At 35.1% G+C, this 27,330-nt stretch overlaps 1 protein-coding gene across 4 annotated transcripts in view; it reads left to right on the forward strand.

Moving 5' to 3' along the window:
* Col11a1 (collagen type XI alpha 1 chain) overlaps positions 1 to 27,330 on the forward strand; it is a 198,833-nt gene that overhangs the window by 88,383 nt on the left and 83,120 nt on the right. For all 4 annotated transcript variants that reach the window (XM_028757393.1, XM_028757395.1, XM_028757392.1 and 1 more), the window contains 14 exons: positions 7,630 to 7,683; positions 10,582 to 10,635; positions 10,753 to 10,806; positions 10,959 to 11,012; positions 12,097 to 12,150; positions 12,264 to 12,308; positions 13,424 to 13,477; positions 13,940 to 13,984; positions 14,104 to 14,157; positions 14,705 to 14,749; positions 19,828 to 19,881; positions 22,114 to 22,158; positions 22,524 to 22,577; positions 22,659 to 22,703. In XM_028757393.1, coding sequence (XP_028613226.1) covers positions 7,630 to 7,683; positions 10,582 to 10,635; positions 10,753 to 10,806; positions 10,959 to 11,012; positions 12,097 to 12,150; positions 12,264 to 12,308; positions 13,424 to 13,477; positions 13,940 to 13,984; positions 14,104 to 14,157; positions 14,705 to 14,749; positions 19,828 to 19,881; positions 22,114 to 22,158; positions 22,524 to 22,577; positions 22,659 to 22,703 — 711 coding nt within the window. The remainder of the gene's footprint in view (positions 1 to 7,629; positions 7,684 to 10,581; positions 10,636 to 10,752; positions 10,807 to 10,958; positions 11,013 to 12,096; positions 12,151 to 12,263; positions 12,309 to 13,423; positions 13,478 to 13,939; positions 13,985 to 14,103; positions 14,158 to 14,704; positions 14,750 to 19,827; positions 19,882 to 22,113; positions 22,159 to 22,523; positions 22,578 to 22,658; positions 22,704 to 27,330) is intronic.

A 27,330-nucleotide genomic window follows, 5' to 3' on the forward strand; every position in this document is an offset into this window, starting at 1 on the left:
AGCCACTGCACTCAGAGCAGCTGGTAAGAACTCCATCTCACTCCCTAGGCCCCAGAAATACATCTGGGAGCCAGGGACATCTAGGGCACAGCAGCTACCCAAACCCCGCCCCTCCGGAATTCCACTTCCCTTCGGCCCCTGCCTGGTCCCTGGGACTGGAGCAGACACAGAGTAGGTCTGCTCCTGTCCTGTGGAGAAACTGAATCCTGAGTCATCGAGAAGTCACTACACTCAGAGCAGCTGAAACTGAATTCTGAGTCATCAGGGACCCACTGCACTCAGAGCAGCTGGAGCCACTGCACTCAGAGCAGCTGACACAGAGTTGGTCTGCTCCTGTCCTGTGGAGAAACTGAATCCTGAGTCATCTAGGAGCCACTGCACTCAGAGCAGCTGAAACTGAATCCTGAGTCATCGAGAACCCACTGCACTCAGAGCAGCCGAGGAGCCACTGCACTCAGAACAGAAGGATTACCAGATCCAAGAGGTGGCCTGAGTCCCAGGAGTTCTTCCACCCGGGAGATTAGGGGCATAAGACCACAGAGACCTCTGGACTCCGAGGAGCTCTGCAATAAGCAAGATAACTGGAAATACAGATTCCAATCTTACACAGAGAGGGCAGGTACCACTAGAGTTACCCAGATGGCGAAAGGCAAGCGCAAGAACATAAGCAACAGAAACCAAAGTTTCTTGGCATCATCAGTGCCCAGTTCTCCCAATATAGCAAGCCCTGAACACCCCTTCACACCTGAAAAGCAGGATTCAGAATTAAAATCACTTCTCATGATGATGATAGAGGATTATAAGAAGGAATTAAGTAACTCCCTTAAAGAAATACAGGAGAGTACAAGTAAACAGATAGAAGCCCTTAAAGAGGAATCACAGAAATCCCTTAAAGAAATGCAAGAAAACACAAAGAAGGAATTAAACAAAAACATTCAGGATCTGAAACTGGAAATAGAAACAATAAAGAAAGTTCAAAGGGAGACAACCATGGAGATAGAAAACCTAAGAAAGAGATCAGGAGTCACAGACGCAAGCATCACCAACCGAATACAAGAGATAGAAGAGAGAATCTCAAATGCAGAAGATACGGTGGAAAATATTGACACAGTTGTCAAAGAAAATGCAAAATGCAAAAAACTCCTAACTCAAAACATCCAGGAAATCCAGGACACAATGAGAAGACCAAACCTAAGGATAATAGGTATAGATGAGAATGAAGATTCCCAACTTAAAGGGCCAGTAAATATCTTCAACAAAATTATTGAGGAAAACTTCCCTAACCTAAAGAACAAGATGCCCATAAACATACAAGAAGCCTACAGAACACCAAATAGACTAGACCAGAAAAGAAATACCTCCCGTCACATAATAATCAAAACATCAGATGCACAAAACAAAGAAAAAATACTAAAAGCAGTAAGGGAAAAAGGTCAAGTAACATATAAAGGCAGACCTATAAGAATTACACCAGACTTCTCACCAGAGACTATAAAAGCCAGAAGAGCCTGGACGGACATCATACAGACCCTAAGAGAACACAATTGCCAGCCCAGATTACTATACCCAGCAAAACTCTCAATCAATATAGATGGTGAAACCAAGATATTCCATGACAAAACCAAATTTGCACAATATCTTCCCACAAACCCAGCACTTCAAAGGATAATGGATGGAAAACGCCAACACAAGGAGGGAAACTACAACCTAGAAAAAGCAAGGAAGTAATCTTCCAACAACCCCAAAAGAAGATAACTATACAAACATAACTTTACCTCTAATAACAAAAATAACAGGAAGCCACAATCATTTTTCCTTAATATCTCTTAACATCAATGGTCTCAATTCCCCAATAAAAAGACGCAGACTAGCAGACTGGATACACAAACAAGACCCAGAATTTTGCTGCATACAAGAAACACACCTCAGTGACAAAGACAGACACTACCTCAGAATAAAAGGGTGGAAAACAATTTTCCAAGCCAATGGCCCCAAGAAACAAGCTGGAGTAGCCATTCTAATATCAAATAAAATCGACTTCCATCCAAAATTAATCAAAAAAGATAAGGAAGGACACTTCATACTCATCAAAGGAAAAAGCTACCAAGGTGAACTCTCAATTCTGAACATCTATGCCCCAAATGCAAGGGCACCTACATACATAAAAGAAACTTTACTAAAGCTCAAAACACACATTACACCTCACACAATAATAGTGGGGGATTTCAACACCCCACTCTCAGCAATGGACAGATCATGGAAACAGAAACTAAACCGAGACACTTTGACATTAACAGAAGTTATGAACCGAATGGACTTAACAGACATCTATAGAACATTTCATCCTAAAACAAAAGAATATACCTTTTTCTCAGCACCTCATGGTACCTTCTCCAAAATAGACCATATAATTGGTCACAAAACAAGCCTCTACAGATACAAAAAGATTGAAATAATCCCTTGCATCTTATCAGATCACCACGGACTAAGACTGGTCTTTAATAATGACAAAAACAATGGAAAACCCACGTACACATGGAAACTGAACAACTCTCTACTCAATGATGACTTGGTCAAGGAAGAAATAAAGAAAGAAATAAAAGACTTTTTAGAATTCAATGAAAATGAGGACACATCATACCAAAACTTGTGGGACTCCATGAAGGCAGTGCTAAGAGGAAAGCTCATAGCTCTAAGTGCCTACAAAAAGAAACTGGAAAGAGCACACACTAACAAGTTGACTGCACAACTAAAAGCTCTAGAACAAAAAGAAGCAAATACACCCAGGAGGAGTAGAAGGCAGGAAATAATCAAACTCAGGGCTGAAATCAACCAAATAGAAACAGAAAGAACAATACAAAATATCAATAAAACCAGGAGTTGGTTCTTTGAGAAAATCAACAAGATAGATAAACCCTTAGCCAGATTAACCAGAGGGCACAGAGACAGTATCCAAATTAATAAAATCAGAACTGAAAAGGGAGACATAACAACAGAAACTGAAGAAATTCAAAAAATCATCAGATCCTACTACAAAGGCCTATACTCAACAAAACTGGAAAACCTGGATGAAATGGACAATTTCCTAGACAGATACCAGGTACCAAAATTAAACCAGGAGCAGATAAACCATCTAAATAGTCCCATAACCCCTCAGGAAATAGCAGCAGTCATTAAAAGTCTCCCCACTAAAAAAAGCCCAGGACCAGATGGTTTTAGTGCTAAATTCTATCAGACCTTCAAGGAAGACCTAATACCAATTCTCTTCAAACTATTCCACAAAATAGAGACAGAAGGAACACTACCCAATTCGTTCTATGAAGCTACAATTACACTCATTCCCAAACCCCACAAGGACCCAACAAAGAAAGAGAACTTCAGACCAATCTCCCTTATGAACATTGATGCAAAAATACTCAATAAAATTCTAGCAAACCGAATCCAAGACCACATCAAAACAATCATCCATCATGATCAAGTAGGTTTTATCCCAGGAATGCAGGGATGGTTCAATATTCGGAAATCCATCAATGTAATCCACTATATAAACAAACTTAAAGAAAAAAACCATATGATTATCTCACTAGATGCTGAGAAAGCATTTGACAAAATTCAACATCCCTTCATGATAAAAGTCTTGGAAAGATCAGGAATTCAAGGCCCCTACCTAAACATAGTAAAAGCAATTTACAGCAAACCAGTAGCCAACATCAAGCTAAATGGAGAGAAACTTGAAGCAATCCCACTAAGATCAGGGACTAGACAAGGCTGCCCACTCTCCCCCTACCTATTCAATATAGTACTGGAAGTCTTAGCCAGAGCAATTAGACAACAAAAAGAAGTCAAAGGGATACAAATAGGAAAGGAAGAAGTCAAAATATCGCTATTTGCAGATGATATGATAGTATACTTAAGTGACCCCCAAACTTCCACCAGAGAACTCCTAAACCTGATAAACAACTTCAGCAAAGTGGCTGGTTATAAAATCAACTCAAACAAATCAGTAGCCTTCCTCTACATGAAAGATTAAACAGACTGAAAAAGAAATTAGGGAAATGACACCCTTCACAATAGTTGCAAATAATATAAAATACCTTGGTGTGAATCTAACCAAGCAAGTGAAAGACCTGTATGACAAGAACTTCAAGTCTCTGAAGAAAGAAATTGAAGAAGATCTCAGAAGATGGAAAGATCTCCCATGCTCATGGATTGGCAGGATTAATATAATAAAAATGGCCATCTTGCCAAAAGCAATCTACAGATTCAATGCAATCCCCATTAAAATCCCAACTCAATTCTTCACAGAGTTAGAAAAGGAAATTCTCAAATTCATATGGAATAACAAAAAACCTAGGATAGCGAAAACTATTCTCAACAATAAAAGAACTTCGGGAGGAATCACCATCCCTGACCTCAAGCTGTACTACAGAGCAATAGTGATAAAAACTACCTGGTATTGGTACAGAGACAGGCAGGAAGATCAATGGAATAGAATTGAAGACCCAGAAATGAACCCACACTCCTATGGTCACTTGATCTTTGACAAAGGAGCTAAAACTGTCCAGTGGAAAAAGGACAGCATTTTCAACAAATGGTGCTGGTTCAACTGGAGGACAACATGTAGAAGAATGAAAATTGATCCATTCTTATCCCCTTGTACAAAGCTCAAATCTAAGTGGATAAAGGACCTCCACATAAAACCAGATACACTGAAACTAATAGAAGAGAAGGTGGGGAAAAGCCTCGAATACTTGGGCACAGGGGAAAAGTTCCTGAACAGAACTCCAATGGCATATGCTCTAAGATCGAGAATTGACAAATGGGACTTCATAAAATTGCAAAGTTTCTGTAAGGCAAAGGACACTGTCAATAGGACAAAACGACAACCAACAAATTGGGAAAAGATCTTTACCAATCCTTCATCTGATAGAGGGCTAATATCCAATATATACAAAGAACTCAAGAAATTAGACTCCAGGCAACCAAATTACCCTATTAAAAAATGGGGTATAGAGCTTAACAAAGAATTTTCAACAGAAGAAACTCGAATGGCCGAGAAGCACCTAAAGAAATGCTCGGCATCCTTAGTCGTCAGGGAAATGCAAATCAAAACAACCCTGAGATTCCATCTCATACCAGTCAGAATGGCTAAGATTAAAAACTCAGGTGATAGTAGATGCTGGCGAGGGTGTGGAGAAAGAGGAACACTCCTCCATTGTTGGTGGGACTGCAAGATGGTGCAACCACTTTGGAAATCAGTGTGGCGGTTCCTCAGAAAATTGGACATAGCATTACCCGAGGATCCAGCTATACCACTCCTAGGCATATACCCAGAAGGTGCTCGAACATATAATAAGGACATATGCTCAACTATGTTCATAGCAGCCTTATTTATAATAGCCAGGAGCTGGAAAGAACCCAGATGTCCTTCAACTGAGGAATGGATTCAAAAAATGTGGTATATTTACACAATGGAGTATTACTCAGCTATTAAAAACAATGAATTTGAGAGGTTCCTAGGTAAATGGATGGAACTAGAAATTATCATACTGAGTGAGGTAAGCCAATCACAAAAGAACACACATGGTATTCACTCACTGATTATTGGATATTAGCCCAGAACCTTAAAATGCCCAAGATGCAACTCACAGGCCATATGAAGTCCATAAAGAAGGAAGACCAAGTGGGGGTGATTCGGTCCTTCTTAGAAGGAGCAACAAAATACTCAAGGGAGCAAATATGGAGACAAAGCGAGGGACAAAAACTGAAGGAGGGGCCGTCTGAAGACCTTTCCACCTGAGTATCCATCCCATGTGCAGTCACCAAAGGTAGATGCTGATGTGGAAGTCAGGAAGTGCATGCTGATAAGAGCCTGATATGGATGTCTCCTCAGAGGTCTTCAAGAGTCTGACATATTCAGAGGCAGATGCTCACAACTAGCCATTGAAGTGATTATGGGGTTCTCAATGGAGGAGTTAGAGTGAAGACTGAAGGAGCTGAAAGGATTTGTGGCCCCATGAGGAGAGCAACAATACCAACCAACCACAGCTCCCAGGGTCTAAACCACCAGCCTGGGAGCACTTATGGAGGGATCCAGGGCCTTAGCTGAATATATAAGAGTGGAGGGCCCTGCTGGGCACAGGTGGAAGATGAGATCCTTGACCTCATGAAGGCTGGACGCCCCAGGGGGTGGGAGTTTTGAGGGTGGGGAGGTGGGAGTGGGGGGGTAGATAGAGGTTACATCCACAAAGAAGAAGGAGGAGGTGTGAGGGGATTGGGGGTTCCTGGGTGGGTGGGGGATGGGGTAAGGGGACAACATATGAAATGTAAATAAAACATCCAATAAAAAAAAAAAAAAAAAAAAAAGAAATACATTTTATTTGCATGTTAGTGATACAAGTAAAGTATATACAAACTAGAGGAATACAGAAATGCTTTACAAAATTTTAGGAGAGAAGTTAGAAATGATATTCTTGTTTATCTTCTTTCCTGTCAAATACGTGATAATTTTGATTATATGTAAAAGAATGTAACTACAATCTACAGAGCAAGTCATGCATATATACAGAGAATGAAACCCACCCAATAAGTTAAAAACATCCTGACCACTCTATAATTGTATTCAGTCCAGTGATAAAAATTTAATTTAATACATTGCCCTCATTTTATTATAGGAAATTAGTTCCAAGAGTTCTTTATTAGAATCTTGGAAGTTATCGTTATAATTTTGAAAATTTAAACATACATTCTTCTTGACTTCTCATCTTTCTTTGGAGACAGAATAGGAGTTATTTTACTTTGTTGCCACTAGGAGGCTCTAGAAAGCTTCTTTCAGATTTATCAAGTTTTGACTGTTTTGTTTTGTTGTAACTCAGTGAACACGCAAATTAATCTATAACAACTATATTAATTTTTTATATTATAAACTTTTATACAGTATGTATGCATAGTATATATTCTTAAATTCCATAACTCCTTTCTAAAGCAATTAATTTTCCCTTGCAGTTAATTTACTTGGCATCATTGTACTGTTTAAATTATATAAATATTTGTAAGCTATATTTGTTATAATGATTCATTTTTATAGAAAAAATCAAAACAATCAGAAAAATACTCTGATATTATTTCACAATAATAATAATGTCACTAATAGCATCTTTCTAAAACAGTTTAATACTATAAAATGCACTACCTGAGAATTATATGTTTATAAAGAGTTGGTTTTGCACAACACTTACTGTGTGAATGAACTCAGTGTGTGCTTGACTCTGAAAATTCACTGTCCTAGTAGTAACTCACAATGCAGTGGCTACTCAGAGACCTTGTTTACCAGACAATGTTTGTTACAGTAAAAATTTTAAAGAAAATATCAGTGTTATTTCAATATTGGCTTCTGTTCAGTTGTAACTGGAATACAGATCTTTATACATGGTGCATATTTCAGTATGCACTTGATATGCCTCAAAGTGCCATACTTTAGACATAGGACTTGAATAGGTAATTGCATGAGAAATATCAAACTGATCAAGAAAATATTATTTATTTTCCAGAAAATAAATTTATTTTGAGTGAATTAAAGACCATTGGTGACTTAACATTAATTGGTGGTCTGTTTTGCTTTCTCCTCAGGGAGGTCCTGGTTCAGCTGGAGCCAAAGGTGAGAGTGGGGATCCAGGTCCTCAGGTAAGAACCAATAATTTGTTCTTTCTTTATTTATTTTTATTGTTTCTACTTTTGTAGAAACAATAAAACCACTGAAATGTTAGGAGTAAAGAATGCATTTACATCACATTTAAGTGAATTCCATGACTTTAATTGAAAAAAAATCTGAGTACACCATTTATTTTCCATTAGTTTGTTAATTACACAACCAACTAATTTGAATAGTGGACCTTGCTGGTTTGAGAGCAGATGACCTTTACATGATTCTATTGGCTAAAAAAGTGATTGCAGCTGTGTTACCAGGTTCTCTCCTCGTTTCTTGAGCCCAAATCTTTTCAAGACAATAAACTTAGCATTTTTTTTCATGACAATTGTTTAGCTCACTTAATGTCAGACCTTTGTGTACTAGAGAGAGATGTTATGTTGTCATATTTATGGTAGAAACAAGAAAACAAAAATTATAACAATGTGATTTCAAATTACTCATTTTTAATGAGAATACCATCCAATAAACTTAAAATATAAATTCATGTTGACTGTGGAGTTCCGTATTTGTTGTTTTCCTTCTCGTTGTTTTCCTTTTTTCTTCATGGCTTTGTAATCATACTTTAATCATACCTAATAATGTATTTCTATGCAGTTTTTATGCATGCATATATTTTGGTTATATTCACCCACCATTACTCTCTCTTTAGTCTTTCCTAATGATACCATTTTCTTCACTATAATTAAATTCATTTAAAAATGATAAGGAATAATATAATTAGAGCCCATTATATACTTTTGTAACTATGATTAAGATAAAAATGTTCTATAAATTACAACAATTATTTTATTAAATCTTTTTTATAATGTTTCATTAGTTCTTTAAGAGGATCAAATGAGATATTTCAATCATCTTTCCTACCAACTCCTCCTAACATGATCTATCCCCACCATCACTCTCTGATCTCCTCCACCTGATATCCTTTTTCTGTTCATGTTTTTCCTGTTTTCTTTTTTTCTTTTCTAAAACACAACAGACTATCCAAAAAACACTTAAATTTCCAGCTGTGTTCTTTTAAAGGACCCACTGTCTCCAGTTTGTGCTGCTCATATATACTCATGGGTGTTGGGCCATTCACTAAAACATGATTGTGGTACTAGAAGCTGTACTTCTGTTTTGAAAAAACGACTTATTTATTCACTTTACATCCCAATATTATCCCCTTCTCCTCCCAGTACCACATCATGCATTCCACCAATTTCTCCCTCCTCAACCCCCACTACCTCCTGTCCCCCACACATAGAATCACTGCAGAGCTAAGGACATCCTCTCCCACTGAGGCCAGACAATGCAGTCCAGTTAGGGGAATGGAATCAACAAGCAGGCAGGCAACAGATTCAGGGACAGCCCCTGCTCCTGTTGGTGGAACTGCAAGAAGCTCCCCTTCCCCCTGCTTTTATGAGGGTGCTTCCCCACCCAACCTCCCATTCCCACCTCTCCACTCTGGCATTCTCCTACACTGTGTCATTGAGCCTTCACAAGACCAAGGGCCTCTCCTCCCATTGATGTCAACAAGCCATTCTCTGCTACATATGTGGCAGGAGCCATGGGTCCCTCCATGTTTACTCTTTGGTTGGTGTTTAGTCCCTGGGAGCTCTAGGGATTCTGGTTGGTTGACATTGTTGTTCTTCTCATGGGGTTGCAAACCCCTTCAGCTCCTTCAGTCCTCTCTTTTTCTTGGTAATAAATATCTCATTGTGTAGACACCACAACTTCTTGTGACAAAACCCTTAGAATATTGATAACAGCATTTAACCAGCCCAAGATGTGTTAGCCTTGCTTTCATTGCTTAATTAACATTGATGTAAAAAAAATGGAAAACACTGACTGGTTCACTGGGAATTTAAGAAAAATATTAAAATACACTACATAAGAGTATTGAAAGATTATTGCTCATTAAATTTACAAAGCAACACAGACGCACACACACACACACACACACACACACACACACACATATATTCATCTGTTTTAGTTCATCAACTAAGTGTATTATGTTCAGAAGTTCCAGGTTTGGTTCTCAGCATGCTACCAACAACCTTTAAGTTCAGTTCTAGAGCACCTGATGTCCTCTTCTAATGTCCACAGGCTCATGCATATGTATGGTGCACTTACATATACCCAAGGACATACATGTAAAATAAAATTAGTTCATTAAGTATAAAAAAAGAACCTAGCATCATTTGTTGAGTTAGTATTTCTCTTCCCTTGTGGTTAGATTCGTGATAGACTGTTCTCTAGTATTTTTTTAAGCTATGCTTTCTGACGTCCAAAGATTAGACACTGCCATCCTTACATTTCCAGAACAAATATTTTTAGCCTTCAGTGAGTGCATGTTCCCAGTTTGAACATGATCATCATGACTTTGTGGATAGTTGAAAACTATCACCGAGATTTAGTTGAAAACTTTAACAGATAATCATGTTATAGGAGATTCCACTGAGCTTGAAAGGTGATTAAGTCCAATATGATCAGTGGTTTGGGAGATGAATCATCTAGGAGAGGACATTTAAACAATGAAAAGAAAAATGGTCAAGTACTTGAAATCATGATGGCATTGACATAGTTCGATGACCGCTACACAGAAACCATCTTTCTGACAACTGAACGCACAGGTGATCATAAAAACTAAAAAGTATATCATTATATTTCTTTTGTTTGACTGTGTTCACATCCATATAAAATACTTTGCAATATGAGAAGCTACTTAAGGCTATTGCTTTTCTGATTTCTAGTTGGTCAGAATTTTTATGGCGAAACAATCTTGTGATTAAATAATTGCAGAAGAACACAGAGAATAATGGTTTCTCAAACCATCTCGTTTGACTTCGACTGATTAAGATTTCTGTGTTGATTCTAATGTTTTCATATAGGGTCCTCGAGGTGTCCAAGGTCCTCCTGGTCCAACGGGAAAACCTGGAAAGAGGGTATGACTTTTTTTTTTTACTTGTGCACTTTGAGATGAAACTTCAGTCATTGGTTTTGTTTATTTGTATTTACTGTTATGTGACCCCTTTGATTAATCTTGCATTTCTCATTTTTAGGGCCGTCCAGGTGCTGATGGAGGAAGAGGCATGCCAGGAGAACCTGGGTCTAAGGTCTGGACTTTATAATTTTGTATTCGGACCATGTTTGGCACTTTATCCTTGACAGTATTATAATTTAATATAAAATATTTTGAAATTTACACTGACATTAGAGTTCCTACTCAGAATGTGAATATGATGGAAATATGATTACAATTTTACAGGGAGACCGAGGGTTTGATGGACTACCAGGTCTGCCAGGTGACAAAGGTCACAGGGTAAGATAACTTTACCTCATTTTTATCGAAGATGTAATAGTAATCTTAGGAGCTTAGGTGGTTTTGATATACTTTTGGAAATCAGAAGACAAAATTAACACAAACAGTAGGTAAATTTTTATATTTATTGGATACTGAGAAAATGTAGATACAACTTTGTACATAGTGCCAGTATGTTTTTTCACTACTTGTAGCCATTCAAGTATTCTTTATGTGCAAAAAGATAGAGGCAGAATCTCTGTGCTTACAGATGTGAGGAAGATACTTTGATAGAAGAGACGGAGAATTTAAATGAGAATATTATTTTTGAGCATTGCCATATTGTTTATGTCTTTTCTGTGGAAATAACTCAGATGAGGACATCTGCAGACATCCTGGTGACATATTGTTTCTTTGTGATGCACACTTCAATGCAAGAACTTATTCATTGTACAGAAAAAGAAATCAGCGTGCTGAATTGTAACAACTCTTAGGTTATTTGTTAGTGGGAAATTGGGAGACAGTTTTAAAAACAATAAGAATTGGTTATTTGTATCTTTCTTCACCAGAATGAAGAACAAACCTAGGACTGTATTTAGGTAAATTGGAGAAAGGAAAATTTCATCGTATAGTCACCTAACAAAGTAACTGTGTTCACCTAACACATAATAGAATGCACATACATTTTTGTTTTGTGAAATAAATCCTAAATCCCTTTAAGCTTTAGCTTTCATGAGTTTTGCTGATTTAATATTAATTATCCAGAAATTAAGAAACAAAATGATGGCCAAGTGTACCCATTCTTACGACACTCATAAATAATTTTCTGAATGATTCATTTCTTAATAACAGCCTGAAAATATTTTACATATATTTTCTTTAAATCATTTTTTATTAATAATTGAGGGGGGAATTTTCTAGCATACTAATTTGTAAAGCATGTTAGAGTTTAAAATTGTACTGTTGGAACTACTCTAAGAAAGGTCCAAGTGAGGTAAGTTTGCAGGACACGTGTCCTGTTGTATGTGGTTGTGTTGACTGTCTTATGTACTCAGAAACAATCACATTGATTCCTGTATTTATCCTGTTTCTGTTTATTCCTTAGGGGGAAAGAGGACCACAAGGTCCACCTGGCCTCCCTGGTGATGATGGAATGAGGGTATACTAAGATTTTACTTGTTTTAAACTTGTTTACAATTAAACCACCAAAGAACAAAGTCCTTTTGAAGTCACACTCCTCTAATAGGACTCCTCTACTTTTGTCACCCATAGGGAGAAGATGGGGAGATCGGGCCTAGAGGTCTTCCAGGTGAAGCTGTAAGCAATTATTTTCTTTGTTTTTAAATACCAATCTCTTTTATGAGTTATAGTGGCTTGTTTAGTTAGGCAATGCTAAACTCAGGAAACATTGCATTTTACACAAATTAGCCAAGGAATTTTCATATTAAAAATCCAGGGTGTACACTGTTGCTTTTCCTTGTGAAGAAAACCTTCATGACACGAGAAAACGCTTTGTGAACTGTAGCACCTTGCTGGTTAAAATTGTTATTATTTAGGTCTTATTGCAGTTTTTTTAATATAAATAAATTTATTTTCTTATACCATCAGTAGTTCTACAATTGATTTTTATATGTAAATTAACCTTCTTTTCAGAAGCAAGGTACTAAGATGTTACATACTACTCAAAGATTATATGACTCCTCTCCAGTAAATGTTGATAATAAGGAAGGTCAGTGGAGGACATTTATCCAAAGCTAGCTCAGGAAAAGAACCAGACTTGAAAAGGCTTCCCAACTTCAGCTTTCATTTGCTTCATTATTAAGTCGACCAGGTCAATTACAGTAAAGAAAATAGAGTAAATTATTATTACCCTTACTTTTCTAAAGCTGGGAAAAATTTTGAGGAGAAAGAGTCAGAAGGGGGATTTGAGTGTAACTGTTAATAATTTAAAACCTTTCAATGTAGAAGATGGTTCTATAATCTGCATAGATAAATACCCAGCTGTTTGTTCTTACATGAATGCTCTCCCTAGATGTAACTTATCTAAAAGGAAAATGAATGACAGTCTGGGCTTTTCTGTTTGTTCAGTCTGTGTCATCATAACAAAATTAAGTGTGCCAAATCAAGTTAGAAAATGAAACAAAGTTATCTTACTAAGAAAATTAGACTATTTTGCTTTTAAAAAAATTACAAGGGATTCATGTGTAAATAAATTGAATCTAAGAAAGTTTCTATACCCAACATTGTTATCTATTTTTTCCTTTTGTGTCTGTATAAAAATTTAATATTTGTATTCCATACAATGGTACTTTCAATAATTCTTTTCAGTACACTGATAGAAGATGAATAAATATTTTTCACTTTCATTGAAAGAGACCTGTTTTGAGGGCATTTCTTATGCAAGTGTTCTTTTTTTCTCATATTCTTCTCAGGGTCCACGAGGCTTGCTGGGACCAAGGGGCACTCCAGGACCTCCTGGGCAGCCTGTATGTGAACATACTTGGTTTTCTAGAATAAAGCTTGTTTCCAAATGTATATGTGTATATGTATATTCATATGTGTATGTGAATGCATACATATAAGTATATGTATATAACTGTAGAAAAACTAGTTTACTGGCCTGCTATACTCTGAGTTCTATGGATGCTGGCTGTCATGTTAATTGATCTCTCTCTCCATCCTCGCTCTTTCTGTCTGTTTAGGTAGGTCTTATACTTTTCATGATTAATCATAGCATTCAATGGAAAAAGATGCTAGATTATCTTCATTGTAGACATGAATGGGAGGCAATATACAAGACTTCCCTAATTTTTGTTAAATACTAAATTCTCATTTCTGTTAATTTTAAAAGAATCTTCAATCAGCATAGCTAGCATATTATTAAAGGATTTCTTTTATTTTCTCTTTTAATATCTAAAATTTTAAATCTATTTTTTTCTTCATTGAAGGGTATTGGAGGTATAGACGGCCCCCAAGGACCAAAAGGAAATATGGTATGTAGTTAATATCTATAAACTTGTGTTAACTTCAGAACACTGGAGTTAATTTTCAATAATTAGAGAAAAACTATAATACAAAAGCCTTATTAATTGCTTTATTTCTTCCTATGTAGGGTCCCCAAGGGGAGCCTGGACCACCAGGTCAGCAAGGAAATCCAGGACCTCAAGTAAGCCACTATTTTTCCTGGGAGATAAGGGGTTAAGATTGCTTTATTTAAATTTCTTAATGTCAGAATATTCTGTATAAGGCCAAATATATTTCAATTTTGAATGTAAAAAAAACCAATTCCCTTTTACATGTTCAAAAGAAAAAGGACTTATCCAGCAGTCAAAGGGTGCCAGGATAAAAAGCCACACCTGCAGAAGGTTCTGAATAGAATCATATTATAAGCTCTTGCAAAGAGGAGTTTATGAAAACTTCTAAAACACTCTGTAAAGTGAAGGAAGGAGGGGGGTCTCTCTCTCTCTCTCTCTCTCTCTCTCTCTCTCTCTCTCTCTCTGTGTGTGTGTGTGTGTGTGTTTCAGAAAGAAGACCAGAACAGCAAAAAGGAGAGGGGGAGGTAGGGGAAGGGAGAGGGAGAGATGAGAGAGAGAGAGAGAGAGAGAGAGAGAGAGAGAGTTAGAGATCAATCCAACTGTTATAGATTTCATTATCATGTGAAGACATGTCCTTGTGAAATGATTTCTGACATTAAATAAATTCTTTTATAACAGGGACTTCCTGGTCCACAAGGCCCCATTGGTCCTCCAGGAGAAAAAGTAAGTTATTCTAGTGTTCTCATAATCACTGGTAAGCTATTTTACAGCAGGGGTAACGTAATCATCTTTTGGATAACGTATCTCCATACTTTCCCTTTATATTAAAAAGGTCATACAGTAACCTGAATTAAATCTATGGTAATAAAAGTTGGCTATAATTTATTTAAAGGCTGGATAGAATTTATTTAAACGTCTTTAAGGTGTAATGTAAAGAAGTGTTGGGTTTTGACTTAGATTGCAGGTAACATGAATACTGATAATTTCAGTAATTTAGATGACTGATTTTCTCTTTATTTTGGTTCATCTTTACTTTCTCATTATTTAAAAACTGTAACTGACACAAAGTCTGTAACCTTTGGACTTCTTTACTGTTAGAATTAGGAATTCAAATGGAAGCTGTGGAATCGCACATTACATTTTATACTTTCAATATCCAATACGTTTTATGCACTTACCTGTCATCTAAAACAAGTTATCCATGTACAGAATTATAACTAAAAGAAAAACAGTTAGTATAATCTTTGTGTCTGATTCATTATGGTGTGTGACAGTTTGATTTACTTTGAAGATTTTTTTAAGAACAGAGGTTTATAAAATATAACTTAAACTGTATTATTTGCAAATAATAAACTTTATTCTATGTATGAGTGTTTTTCTTGTATAATTATCTGTTCATTTTATGTGAGCAAGCCTGTGGAGATCATAAGAGGGCATCAGATCCTCTGGAAGTGCAGTTACAGATCAGATCATGTGTTGCTATGTAGGTGCTGAGAATTGAAACCAGGTCATCTGGAAGAGCAACCAATGCTCTTAACCACCGAGTCATCTCTCCAGCCCATATAATCCATACGTTTTTAGTTGCAATTACATTTTCTTTCAATAGATCATTGTATGATCTACTTAAAGAGTACTTTTAACTTTCCACTCACCCATTTTGGTGTAGGTGACAAATAATATTCTTGCTACTAACCCAGTGTCTGGATGACAACAAGAATAAATGGTATTAAAGGGATGACTTTCCTCTGGTTTCCGTTGAGAGATTCCCGAAGTGGTATTTTCTTTCCACCTTGATTACAGTACAATCCATTAGCTGACTCTTTGTAGTGATTGTGTGTGTGTGTGTGTGTGTGTGTGTGTGTGTGTGAATTTCAGTGAATATAACTGGTTCTTCTGAGAAAAATCAATACATTTACTCATGTATAATTTACATATTATAAAGTTCACTTTTAACATGAGACAGTAGTTTTTAGTAAATTTACAGAGTTGTACAAAACTTAATTTTTCAAGTACTTATACCACTCTAGGAAGGCTTTCTATCCTACAATATTAATCAACAGTCTCTTGGGTTTCTGTCTGTACACTTTCAGTCTGCCTGAATATTTTACAATAATAAAATGTTGATTTTTTAAAGCATAAATTTCATCATAGCACTGAGTATATGGTTTATGTACTTGTTTTTCCTTTTGATAATGTTTTTGGGGACGTATCCAACTGAGAGCATGTATCTATAATCTAATCCTGTTTTGCAATTAGGCTTACATTCCGAATTCTGTCTACTTATTCACTAGTTGATGATCATTTGAGTAGCTTCTACATTTTAGCTATTTTCTATACATGTGGTGCCACGAATATTTTCAAGAAAATGTTTATATAGACATAGATTTACTCATTTACTCTACATAGTTAAAAGTATTAGATTATATAGTAAGCATAGATATACTGGTTTTTGAACTTTCTAAAACTGTCAAGTGGTTGAACAATCTGTTTTTATTTCTATCAGTGATACAACACATGGAAATACTAGTTTTTCCACATTCTGATTAACACTCATCTCTCTTGCTTTTGATGTTCTAAGTTCTTTTCAACATTCTCTTAGTTAGCATTTCTTTAACTTGGCATCTTTTATTTTTGATTGATTATTGGTCATTTCCACAATTCTCTTTTTTTTTCTTTTTACTTTTTGGCAGGGGTTTACCATGTCAACTTGTCTGACCTGAAACTCTATGTGGTCCAGGTTGGCGTCTAACTCACTGGGGCCTGCCTGCTTCCTACTCCTTAGTGTTAAGATTAAAGATGTGCAAAACACATTTGACTAAACCCCTACTTCCTTTCTTTAGGGAGTATTAAAGTTCATTACTTATGGGGATGATTATATCATGCAATATATTAGTGATTTTGAAAAAAACAGCATGAAACTTAGATATGTTCTAAACATTATTTTAAGCCATTTATTTTGGCAAGCATTATATTATTAAGCAGCACTGCTTGACTTGAGTCTCTGTCTTAGATCAGTAAACTTGACTTTTCTTATCTTCTGACTAGCACTTTATAAACATCACGTCTATATTATAAATTACACCTAAAATATGTACCTTTTAAATTTACAGCAGGCTCTTATGTATTCCTTGGATTGTTAAGAAGAATCTTTTCTTTGAGAAAATGGGCATATTTAATTCCTCTTTTAGAGCCAAAAATAAAATATATGGTTTGGCTCATTGCAGCTTATGCCACATTGTGCTCCAGTATTTTCTCTGTTCCGAGCATATCCACTTTCTAAATTCAAAGACTATCTTGTCCCATCAAAAGGACAAAAAACTTAAAAAGACAGATATTTAAAGATTGCATATATGGTCTGTACTTAATATCTTGCCCATATCAGATAGTGAATATTTTATTTACTTTAAACTTTGTAAATAGTAATTATTTCATGTGTAATTTAATATTTATTTTCATATTGAAATAAGATATTTTAATATCTAATAACTTTCATATAAAGTTATTTCAGCTTATTTTTATTATATTTCTAATAAAGGTTACTAGTAGTTTGCAATAATAAACTACCTCTGTTATTTATTCTGACATTTTTTACAAGGAGAGCATTTCCTGTAATTTAATATGTGAGTTTAGGGTTCATATGACTCACATGTTAATTGATTTACAGAAAACAAATGATATGACTCTGTGAGCTCAGTGAGACACACCAAGACACAAAGTAAATATCTGTTAAAGACAGTGACTTAGAAAACTTGAGTGGCTATCTATATGCATACAGACAATGAGTATGTCACATGTCACATAATAACAGATGTTGATATTTCCTGGAACTCACTCAGACAAAGTGGATCATGCATATAAATTGCTTAACATAGTGCACAGAAACACTTCATAAATTTTAACTTTTATTAAAATATGGAACATATGACATTCATTCATCTTTATTTCCACCTCACTAGGGAAAGCATGAGGAGTTAAAAATTCAGCTAAAATATTTTTTTGTCACAAAACCTTCATTCTAAAGGAGATGAATTGAATTCAATTTCATTTAAAAATCATCTTCTTTTGGCAGAGCTTTAATATTTCTTGTCGGTCTTCAAATATATATCAACGGCAAATGTCCATGTAACACTGTGTGCCAAACCATCGGCAACTCTACTTGTGACAATAATGCAAGGACTCATTCTATTTTGGTGTACTTCATTTTTTTTCTAAGAAACAAGACCAGTGTCTTGAAAATAAAGAGCAATTTAAGTGACAGACAAAATACCACAATTAAATGTTCGGTGCCTTAAGGTAATGACTGTGGAATGTAATAGGACTGCTTATTGTTGGAAAGAATTGAAAACTTTAAGCCCTTTCAAAAAGATACAAGTAATTTAATATATGAAAGCCATTTTCAAAAGGTAAATGTTCCCTGCTTTTTGTTACACATGATTTAATTGGTGCTTTTCTGTAATGCTCAGCAGTGCTAGTCAACACGGGTACAATGCTTATGTTAAATACCCTCTAACAATTGAAATGGTGGGAACTGTCTTGGAGATTTAGACTTGCTGCTGACATCCCTTCTCCTCTATCAACACTTCTCAAATCCTGCCAAGTGAAATGGACTGCAAGCAACATTGCCCTGGGCCTCATAAATTTAATATTTCCATTAGCACAACTATGTTTCTCTTAAGAAAAGGTTTTCTTGCAGTGTTTTTCTTTACAGTGTTCTACATTTAGGAATGATGAGGTGACATAGGATTAGAAACACTCAGTAGTTAAGAACGAACCAGAGTGATCCACTGAGCAGTTACATTATAGTCTTGTGTTAGATGCATATTAGTTTATGCCCCTTTTATATCAAAATAGATGTACATTTAACAGGTTCTAATAAGTCATCCAGGAACTTAAATTTACTAGAAAAGTTTAAGAATATGGTTATTCATCACTCTGACTGTCTCTATGTTTGTTAATAATAGGATAAAATAAGAAATATGTAAACACTATAACAAGCATATGTGCAAATCTAGATAACGTAAGTCAGTAAGTTGGTGCAGCCTCTTGTCAAAATCAAGAGATGTAATTAAGATGTGTATGGGCTGACAAATAAAAGCTGTTTTAGAGTAAATTTACTCTTCATTTAGTAGAAGTGTGGTAAAGTAAATATATTGTTAATGTATTCATTTATCACAATAATTGAGTCAAATAGTATATATATTTATGTATGTAATGCTTTTACACAACCATCAACACATTCATTTGATTACATTACCACAAATAACCTGGTAATAATTGTCTTCTCTGACATTAAGAGGCTAACATTAGGAATATTTCGCCTCTATTTTAATCTTATGGGGCCACCACTGTGTATTTGGTCTATTATTTCCAAAGCGTTCAGTAGTGCTCATAACTGCATCTTTGGGTAGGTACTAATATAACATTGTCAATGTGAATATCCAAAGCTTTGGTCTGAGGCTTTACTCAGTGTTATGAATTAATGCTTTTCTGACCTGCATTTTTTATTCTGTTAATGACAGTTTATTATATCACTTAAAAAGTAACTTGTCAACTTTAATAATGAAACATTTAAAACAACAAACTGGACTAAATATAACATTTTGAGATCTTTTGAGTTCAATTTCCTTTGTCTTTATGTACTGTGTTTTTGGTTATTAAGTATTTATGACATTGTTGAGCACTTAGTGATGGAAGACACCCTCTCAAGTTCATGCTGTTATTAGTGTTGTACTGATAGCCAGCATTTAGAACTTTTTATATTTTTCTTTCTTTTAAATCATATTATCCTCTTTTTTGATTAGGGACCACAAGGAAAACCAGGGCTTGCTGGACTTCCTGGTGCTGATGGACCTCCTGTAAGTCAAAGCTGTCTGTGTCATCACTGACATTTCCATAAGCAATCTTAAAAAATATTTTTACATGTAACTTAAAAATAATTATAGATAAGCAATCATAAAAGTGAATTGACTCAGTAAGTAAACATTGGTTTCTGTATAATAAAATACCAGTTCTATAAAAAAGTATATGCTCCATTTCTGGAGACACTTCATTAAGATCACAGTATCTTCTATATTAAGTAACCCACTGGCTGCAAAGCTGAACCTACCAAAATTCCTTCATCTTAATTCCACATGTTCCTCTCTGACATCTATTTCACTGCTTGTATTTTCAGGTGCTATTACTTTTTAGTGTCTGTTTCCTCTCATAGAGAACATGAGTTCATTCTATTTTTAACTTGCTTCTCAGAGTCTTTCAGCCTAAGATTTCGATTAATAAAACCCCAGTGACCAACAACAACCTGGGGAGGAACAGGCATGTTTAATTCTAGGTAATCATCCATCACTGAGAGAAGTCAGGACAGGAAATCAAGCAGGGTAGGAACATAGGGGAGGAACTGATGCAGAGGCCATGGAGGAGTGGTCTTGTCTTTCTTGACTTGCTGAGCCTGCTTCCTTAAAATCCTCAGCACCGCTTGTTCCAGCTGGATACCACACAAAATGGACTTGGTCCTCCCTATCACCAAACAAGAAGATGCTTCATAGGATTGTCTGTAGACCAGTCTGGTTGGGTGATTTTATCAACTGAGATTTCTCTCTTATCAAATGACTCTAACTTGTATAAGTAAATATAAACATTGACAGTAGAGAGGCCAGGTGAAGGTACAGAGCAATCACTGCTTTCTTCCTATACTATCCGTAAAAATTCTTCTGGCTATAGGGACATTCCTCCTCCTCCTCTGTAAATATATATAGACACATCTGTTATTTACTGTTTCTACCTGTGGATATAGAGTATATTTTTGATATAACTGTAGATTTTTTTATTTATTATATCTCAATAGCATGATAACATGATCAGTATCTTTGGTTTCTCTATGTATTCTATCCCATGTTCTTACTGACTTTTGAGGTTGCTTTTGTTCGCATAAAGAATATCAACCAAATGTAATTTGCTTTGAGTAAGATTTTGAGATTGAATTGTTAATAACAGGATGTATTACTTTATGTACTTTCTCTGAAGTTTTTGAAAAAGATTTCATATTTAATGAAACACAAACTCATCAAATAGGTTTTTCTCTAACTAGTTTTCAATGTTATTAAAAACCATGACACTTGTACAATTTTTTAATAATCTTTTCAAATAAAGCATATGATTCTTGGGATTCAGGAATCACCTCACAAAACACATGAAAACTGACCTCAGTCAAACAGGGATAGTTTATTGAACATATGCCCCAAGACTGGTTAACCAAGGATGACAAGTCTAGATTCAGGAACTGAACCTTGACAATGAGTTAAGATTCTTCAGGGTTTTAAAGCCCAAATCCACAAATATCTGCATCAAGTTATTTCACCAATCCGGATTTAGGGACATGTTTCCTTAGGACCATGTCTGTTTTGCATGCTTACCGTGTTTCCATTGCTTGTGGTATTCTACTGTGGAAGAGGGCTTGCCTTGTCTCATATTCTTGCTCCAACTTGTCTAGAGGATGGGACTTGTTTCACATTCATGTCTTAACATGCAAACGAGGGTGTCAGTTACCCAGTAAATGTCCCTTTTTGCTAAGTAGCATATCAGTTTCCAGGGAGGTTTTGGGAACTTCAACTTTACTAGACCACTACTCAAAATGGAAGTCTTATTCCAAATAGTTTCTTATATTGGTGTAGGTGTCTCTTTTTTGTTGGGGTCTATCCAGGGGCAGGTAATACCATAAAAGTTTATACATAGATGCATGAAGATTTGTTGGATGGTTTGTTTTGGTCTAAGCTTATTGTGGGTAACTACACCAAAAAATTCTACTGACCTCCATCATGATTGGTTCCCAAGGACACAGAACATTATAGAATATGTAATCAGTCTTGGCATTAGAAAGTTGCCTAATAATATCAGAAACGTTTGATAAAGTTTCCTTATAATGACAGGCTATTCAGGTAACAATTACCTAGACCTTAAAATTTTACTTAGGCCTTAATATTCTATCTAAGGTATATAATAATGGTGTGATTTTTTTTAAAGGGGGGGTGTTAACAAGGTTAACAGTTATCATTAATATCATGTCTTTACCAGTGTATGTTTGTTCCATATAGGGTCATCCTGGGAAAGAAGGCCAGTCTGGAGAAAAGGGTGCCGTGGTAGGTTACAGAGCATCTATTGAAGGTCCTGTCAAATTATGTGTGCTTTAGATATAATAAGCAAGTACACCTACAATAGCTAATTTTAATTTTATGATAACAAATTTAGAAAATTGACTGTTATCATTTTTGTGTAAAGAATTTTCATGGTGGCAGATCTGTAGTCTACATATTTAGTGTACATAGAATAAACTATCATAGTTATGATGATTCTAATAAAATTACTGAATGTACATTATTTATGTAAATAGTTTTAATCTAGCATTTTCTGAAAACTTTATTCGAGAAAACTGCAGTGTATGCATGAGTAGTCTTGACAATGTATATTATGTGGAGACATTTAAGTCACAATGAATCCTTTACAGGGTCCTCCTGGTCCTCAGGGGCCAATTGGCTATCCCGGTCCCCGTGGAGTAAAGGTAAATACTAAATTATTTTCACAGTATTTCATTTCACAGTGAAGTATTGTTATCCTTTAATGATTCTTTTTGTCCCCCTAGGGAGCAGATGGTGTCAGAGGTCTCAAGGGCTCTAAAGGCGAAAAGGTAAAATATGATTTTAGGTGACTTTAATTTTTAAGCATCCAAGGTTAAAAAAAATGGAGTATAAAAAAGTTTGTTTCTTAAAATATATAGAGGAATTACTTACAAGCCAGATATTGTGAGTATAAAGTTTATCTTAGGACCCATAAAAAATTTGGTGTCCCAGGATAAGAGCTAAATGCACAGATGCCAGAAAATGTCACACGTGTGCTCTAAATCCCTTTTTAATTACATGTATTTGACTTGATTAAATCTCAGGCATGTCAGTCTGCATCCATTGGCTATGACAGAAGGACAATTTCCAGTTATATATTAATAGGGTTTATTCATTTTGTCTCTACTAGAACCACCCTCCCAAACTCAAAACCTTTTGTGTGTGTGTGTGTTTGTGTGTCTGGAAAAAAAACAAATCTTACCTGATGCTGGATTTAAGCAACATTATTATTGGAAGGAAATAAAATTACGACCACACAGAAGTAGATAAATGTAGGTACCTAAGGCTAAAAAAGATTATGACACGTTAATAGGGCTTAGGAGAGTTCCTATTTTTCTTTTTAAAATCACACATAGATTCATTTAAGGAGGTTTCCTATTTTTCTTCAAGAAAATTGCATTTAAATTCATTGAAGTAAATATATTCATATATTCCTAAATTCTTAAATGTAAGCTTTCAGTCATAAGGAGTTATTTTTAACAATCAGGATCAGGTCTAATTCTTATAAAAATTGTATAAATGTTCAACCATTAATTACAAGCACAAAGTATGACTTAATAGTAGTTTTTTTTTTAGTAAGTGTAGATATTTAAGAGTAACTGCATTGATTTTGAGGACATAATTTATTTTTGAATCATGATATGAGCGTTTATTGAATATATGTGGTTTTAATAAGGGATAGATAACTAAACATAAATTTATTATATTACCAAAAGTTAGTTTGTACAGAAAATACTCTTAGAAAGTAGTAAATGTATACCATATATTGTTAATTTTATGCTTGTAAAAATTTGGTGCATTTTCAACTAAGTTTGCTGCCTTGACAACAACCCTGGTTCATCTTGGTCATCATAGACGGACATGGCTTGGAGCCTCTTTGTGGTTTCAGGGCAGCAGTGATGGTCTGCCAATGCTGAGCTGGCAATTTCTGTATTGAATGTTTTCTGTGCTTTGACATAGGTACTTGTTTATGTTAAATATCAATTCAATTGGCCTCCTTGGCTTAGTACCCACCAAAAAATTTTTAGTAGTCCATGTTTAAAAGAAAGGTGTTTTATTTAGGTGAAGTGTGGTAAATTTCTGGAGGGAAGAGCAGTTGTAAAGTGCAAATTAAATAAATTTTGGAAGTTAAGAAGCAAATAAGTGAACATCTGTGTAAAGAATAAACAGCACACTTCTAGATCAAAGCACCCAGAAATTATTAGTTAACTTGAATTGTGTTGGTTTCTGAGGAAATAATACAGTGAATTACCAATAATTAAAAGTTTAAATTAGAATCAACATTCTGAACTCTGACTCTAATGTCATCTAGAATAAATGTCAAAAAGTGAGGCTTTAAATTTTTATGCTTTATCTTTAAATCTAAATTTGTAAATGTTCTACCATTAATCTTACCTAGGAACAAGCAAATGATTTATTCTTTATCTTAAGTTTGAGGATTCTAGGTAAATGAATGAAAGTTTTTAAAATAGAATCATTCTTATTTGCATTATATTACAATTAATTTTAATATGTTTTTTAAATATGAAAATAGTAGGTTACATAATTCATAATAGACTAAAAAGACATGGAAAGACTGTTAGGACAATGTAGCTTTTGTAGTAGAAGCTTCCCTAGAACACTACTTCCAAGAAACTGAATCACCAAAACTTCAACAACCTCAATTAAATAAAAATATTCTGTATACTTTGTAAAGATATTCATGGTTATCAGATAGTGAAAGAGGGAGTTAGTACACAGAGATTATAATTCTCCATGCTTTTTATTTCATAACTGCTCTAGCCTCTCCTGTCACAGGTAATAAAACAAATAAATACAAAACAAAAAAAAATCATATAGGTGAACTATTTTGCTGTTCTAACCAAATTCAACATTACCTTTTCATATTCCTAAAATTAAGATTTGTTAATTTTAGAGCTTGAAATCTCATCACTTGGCATGTTATTTTTTAGTAAAGGTGATTTATGATACACCTAAAGAAACTGTGTCATAACTTTCCATTAATTACAAATACTTAGAAGGATGCCAAAATAAACTTTCTTGTATTGTTCTAAAAAATTGAATAAATACATAAATTGAAGAAAAACAAAATAAAACTAAACCAACTAACTAGTATTGTTCAAAACAATCCTCACAACTTTTACTTGATTCTTAGACACAGCACACAGCTTTCTTTAAACTGAACTTGGCAACTCTATAATTACCTTTGTCTCAGGGGAGACAGCAATGACAGTAATGGATAGGCAGAGAATGGCCAATTTCAGCTCTAAAGCCTCTTCCATTGCTCTCAAGGCATTCAGTACACAGAACAGCCTGCTCTTTAAAAGGCCATGTTGTCACTAGAGTCTTGAGTGCATCATGGTTTACTCCTGAGGGAAAATAAGGCTGCAGACACTCAATATAGACATTTTGTAGGTTTTTGTCACCATTTCCAGATTTAGTCTTTGAATTTCCCTGCATCAAAATATTTGATGCAACCATTCAAGATCTTCAAATTTGTACAGTAGCTAAGTCCTCTTTCCCTTGAAAGCTAAATATCATTTCATCACATATATCAGCTATTTTTGTCTGTTCATTAGTATACCAGTGGATGCTTCCATTGCTACTATATTTTTGCTATTATGCCCACAACTATGGGTCAATAAATACATGCTCTAGATCCTGTATCATTTATCTTGTACATCTCTAGAACTAAAATTTTCACTTTAATTTATAATTGTGTAATCCATCCATTTTGTTTTTCCTTACAGCACACAGAATTTCAGATAGCTTTATGCTCTCACCAACACATACGTTCTTTCCTTATTCTTAGTGGCAATCATCCCAGTAGGTTTTATTTGCATTTTCCTAACGATTAGTGTTGCTGAGTATGGATGATGATGATGATTCTTTAATGTACATATGGGTCTTTCGTATTTGTTTTCTCATATTTTGTGAGCTGGCTCTTTATTCTGTCTTCAATTCCTTTTGAGAAACATTAAAAACTACAACAACGACAAAAACCAAGGATGAAATAAGGAAAAGGTTTTGTTTGAGGCCATGATTTCATTAGTATCAGTCAGTCACGGTGAGAAAGCTATAGGAAACGGGACTCTATCTGTGCAGTGGGAACATGGCAGGAACTGGAGGCTAATTACAATGCTCAAATCCTGCTTTAGTGAACTCCTGCTGTCAAAGTGGACACAGCTTCTGAGTGCCCACAGTCTTCAAAACAAAAAGAACGAATACTCAAAACATGAGCCCTGGGCTCACATTTCATGTAGTCTTTATAGTTGAAGTTTTGACATTTTCTTAGTCTTTCTATAATTTACAAATTCCCAAATTGTTCACTTAGTGCTTAATGGATATCTTGGATCCTAAGTTGTCAAAAAGATTTAAAATGGACCATATTTTTGTCATAAGAGATATTTGTTTTGGAGCACACACAACTCAAGGAGAATATCAAAACAGAATTATGAGTTGAGTCTTCAGTTAAAAGTAATTAGGTTATAACACAAAGGAGTAAGCCCCAGGTGTGATATGAAGGGTATATGGTACAGTAACTCTAACCCCAGTCTTTGGAACTAAATCCCGCAACTTGGATGGCAATGGAAAGCCGGTTAAGTTTAAGAGCAGAAGAAATGATTGAGGATTAAATCATGGCTAACTTACACTCATTAGAATATTTTGATCTTATTTTTTGTTTTATTATTATCTTTTAGAAGTCTCTTTGTTTTCTTTTGCTCCTAATTTTGTTTTATTTTTCTCATATACATTATACCCTGACCACATTTTCATCTTCCTCCATTTCTTTCAGTTCTTCTCCTACCTGCAGTTTCCCCCAAATCCCTCTTCCTGTTTCCCTTTGGAAAAGAATAGACCTATCATGGATATCATCTGAACATGACCCAACAAGTTACAATAAGACTAGGCAACAAAACCCTCATAGCAGGTCTGGCTGGGGCAACCCAGTAGGATTGAAAGGGTCCCAAAAGCAGGCAAAAGGGCTAGAGACACCCCAAATTTTAATGTTAGGGAACATTTTCAACTTAAAATAGAGCAATCATTTTTTGTATGTGTTTAAATGGTCATTCTCTCTATATGTAAGTATATACATATACTCATGTATATAATAATAACTAATAAAAAAGAGAGCAAAAACTTGAAAGAAACCAAGGATTGGTATATGTGAAGATTTAGAGGGAGGAAATGGAAAAATGAAATAAATAATTGTGGTATGATCTCAAAAATAAAAGAAATATTCAAAAGGAGAAGATATAACACTGAATGAATAGAGAGGGTTCTAGGTCTGGGAGGTGTGGGAGAGGCCATAGATATGGTCAAAATACATTGTACAAAATTCTCAGAGAACTGATAAAACTGTGTGATGTTCTACCTTTATCTATTGTGTTACCAAAAAAAAAATCCTCAAAATGT

The sequence above is a fragment of the Grammomys surdaster genome, unplaced genomic scaffold (genome assembly GCF_004785775.1).
Source record: "Grammomys surdaster isolate TR1022 unplaced genomic scaffold, NIH_TR_1.0 126158, whole genome shotgun sequence".
Lineage (NCBI taxonomy): Eukaryota > Metazoa > Chordata > Mammalia > Rodentia > Muridae > Grammomys > Grammomys surdaster.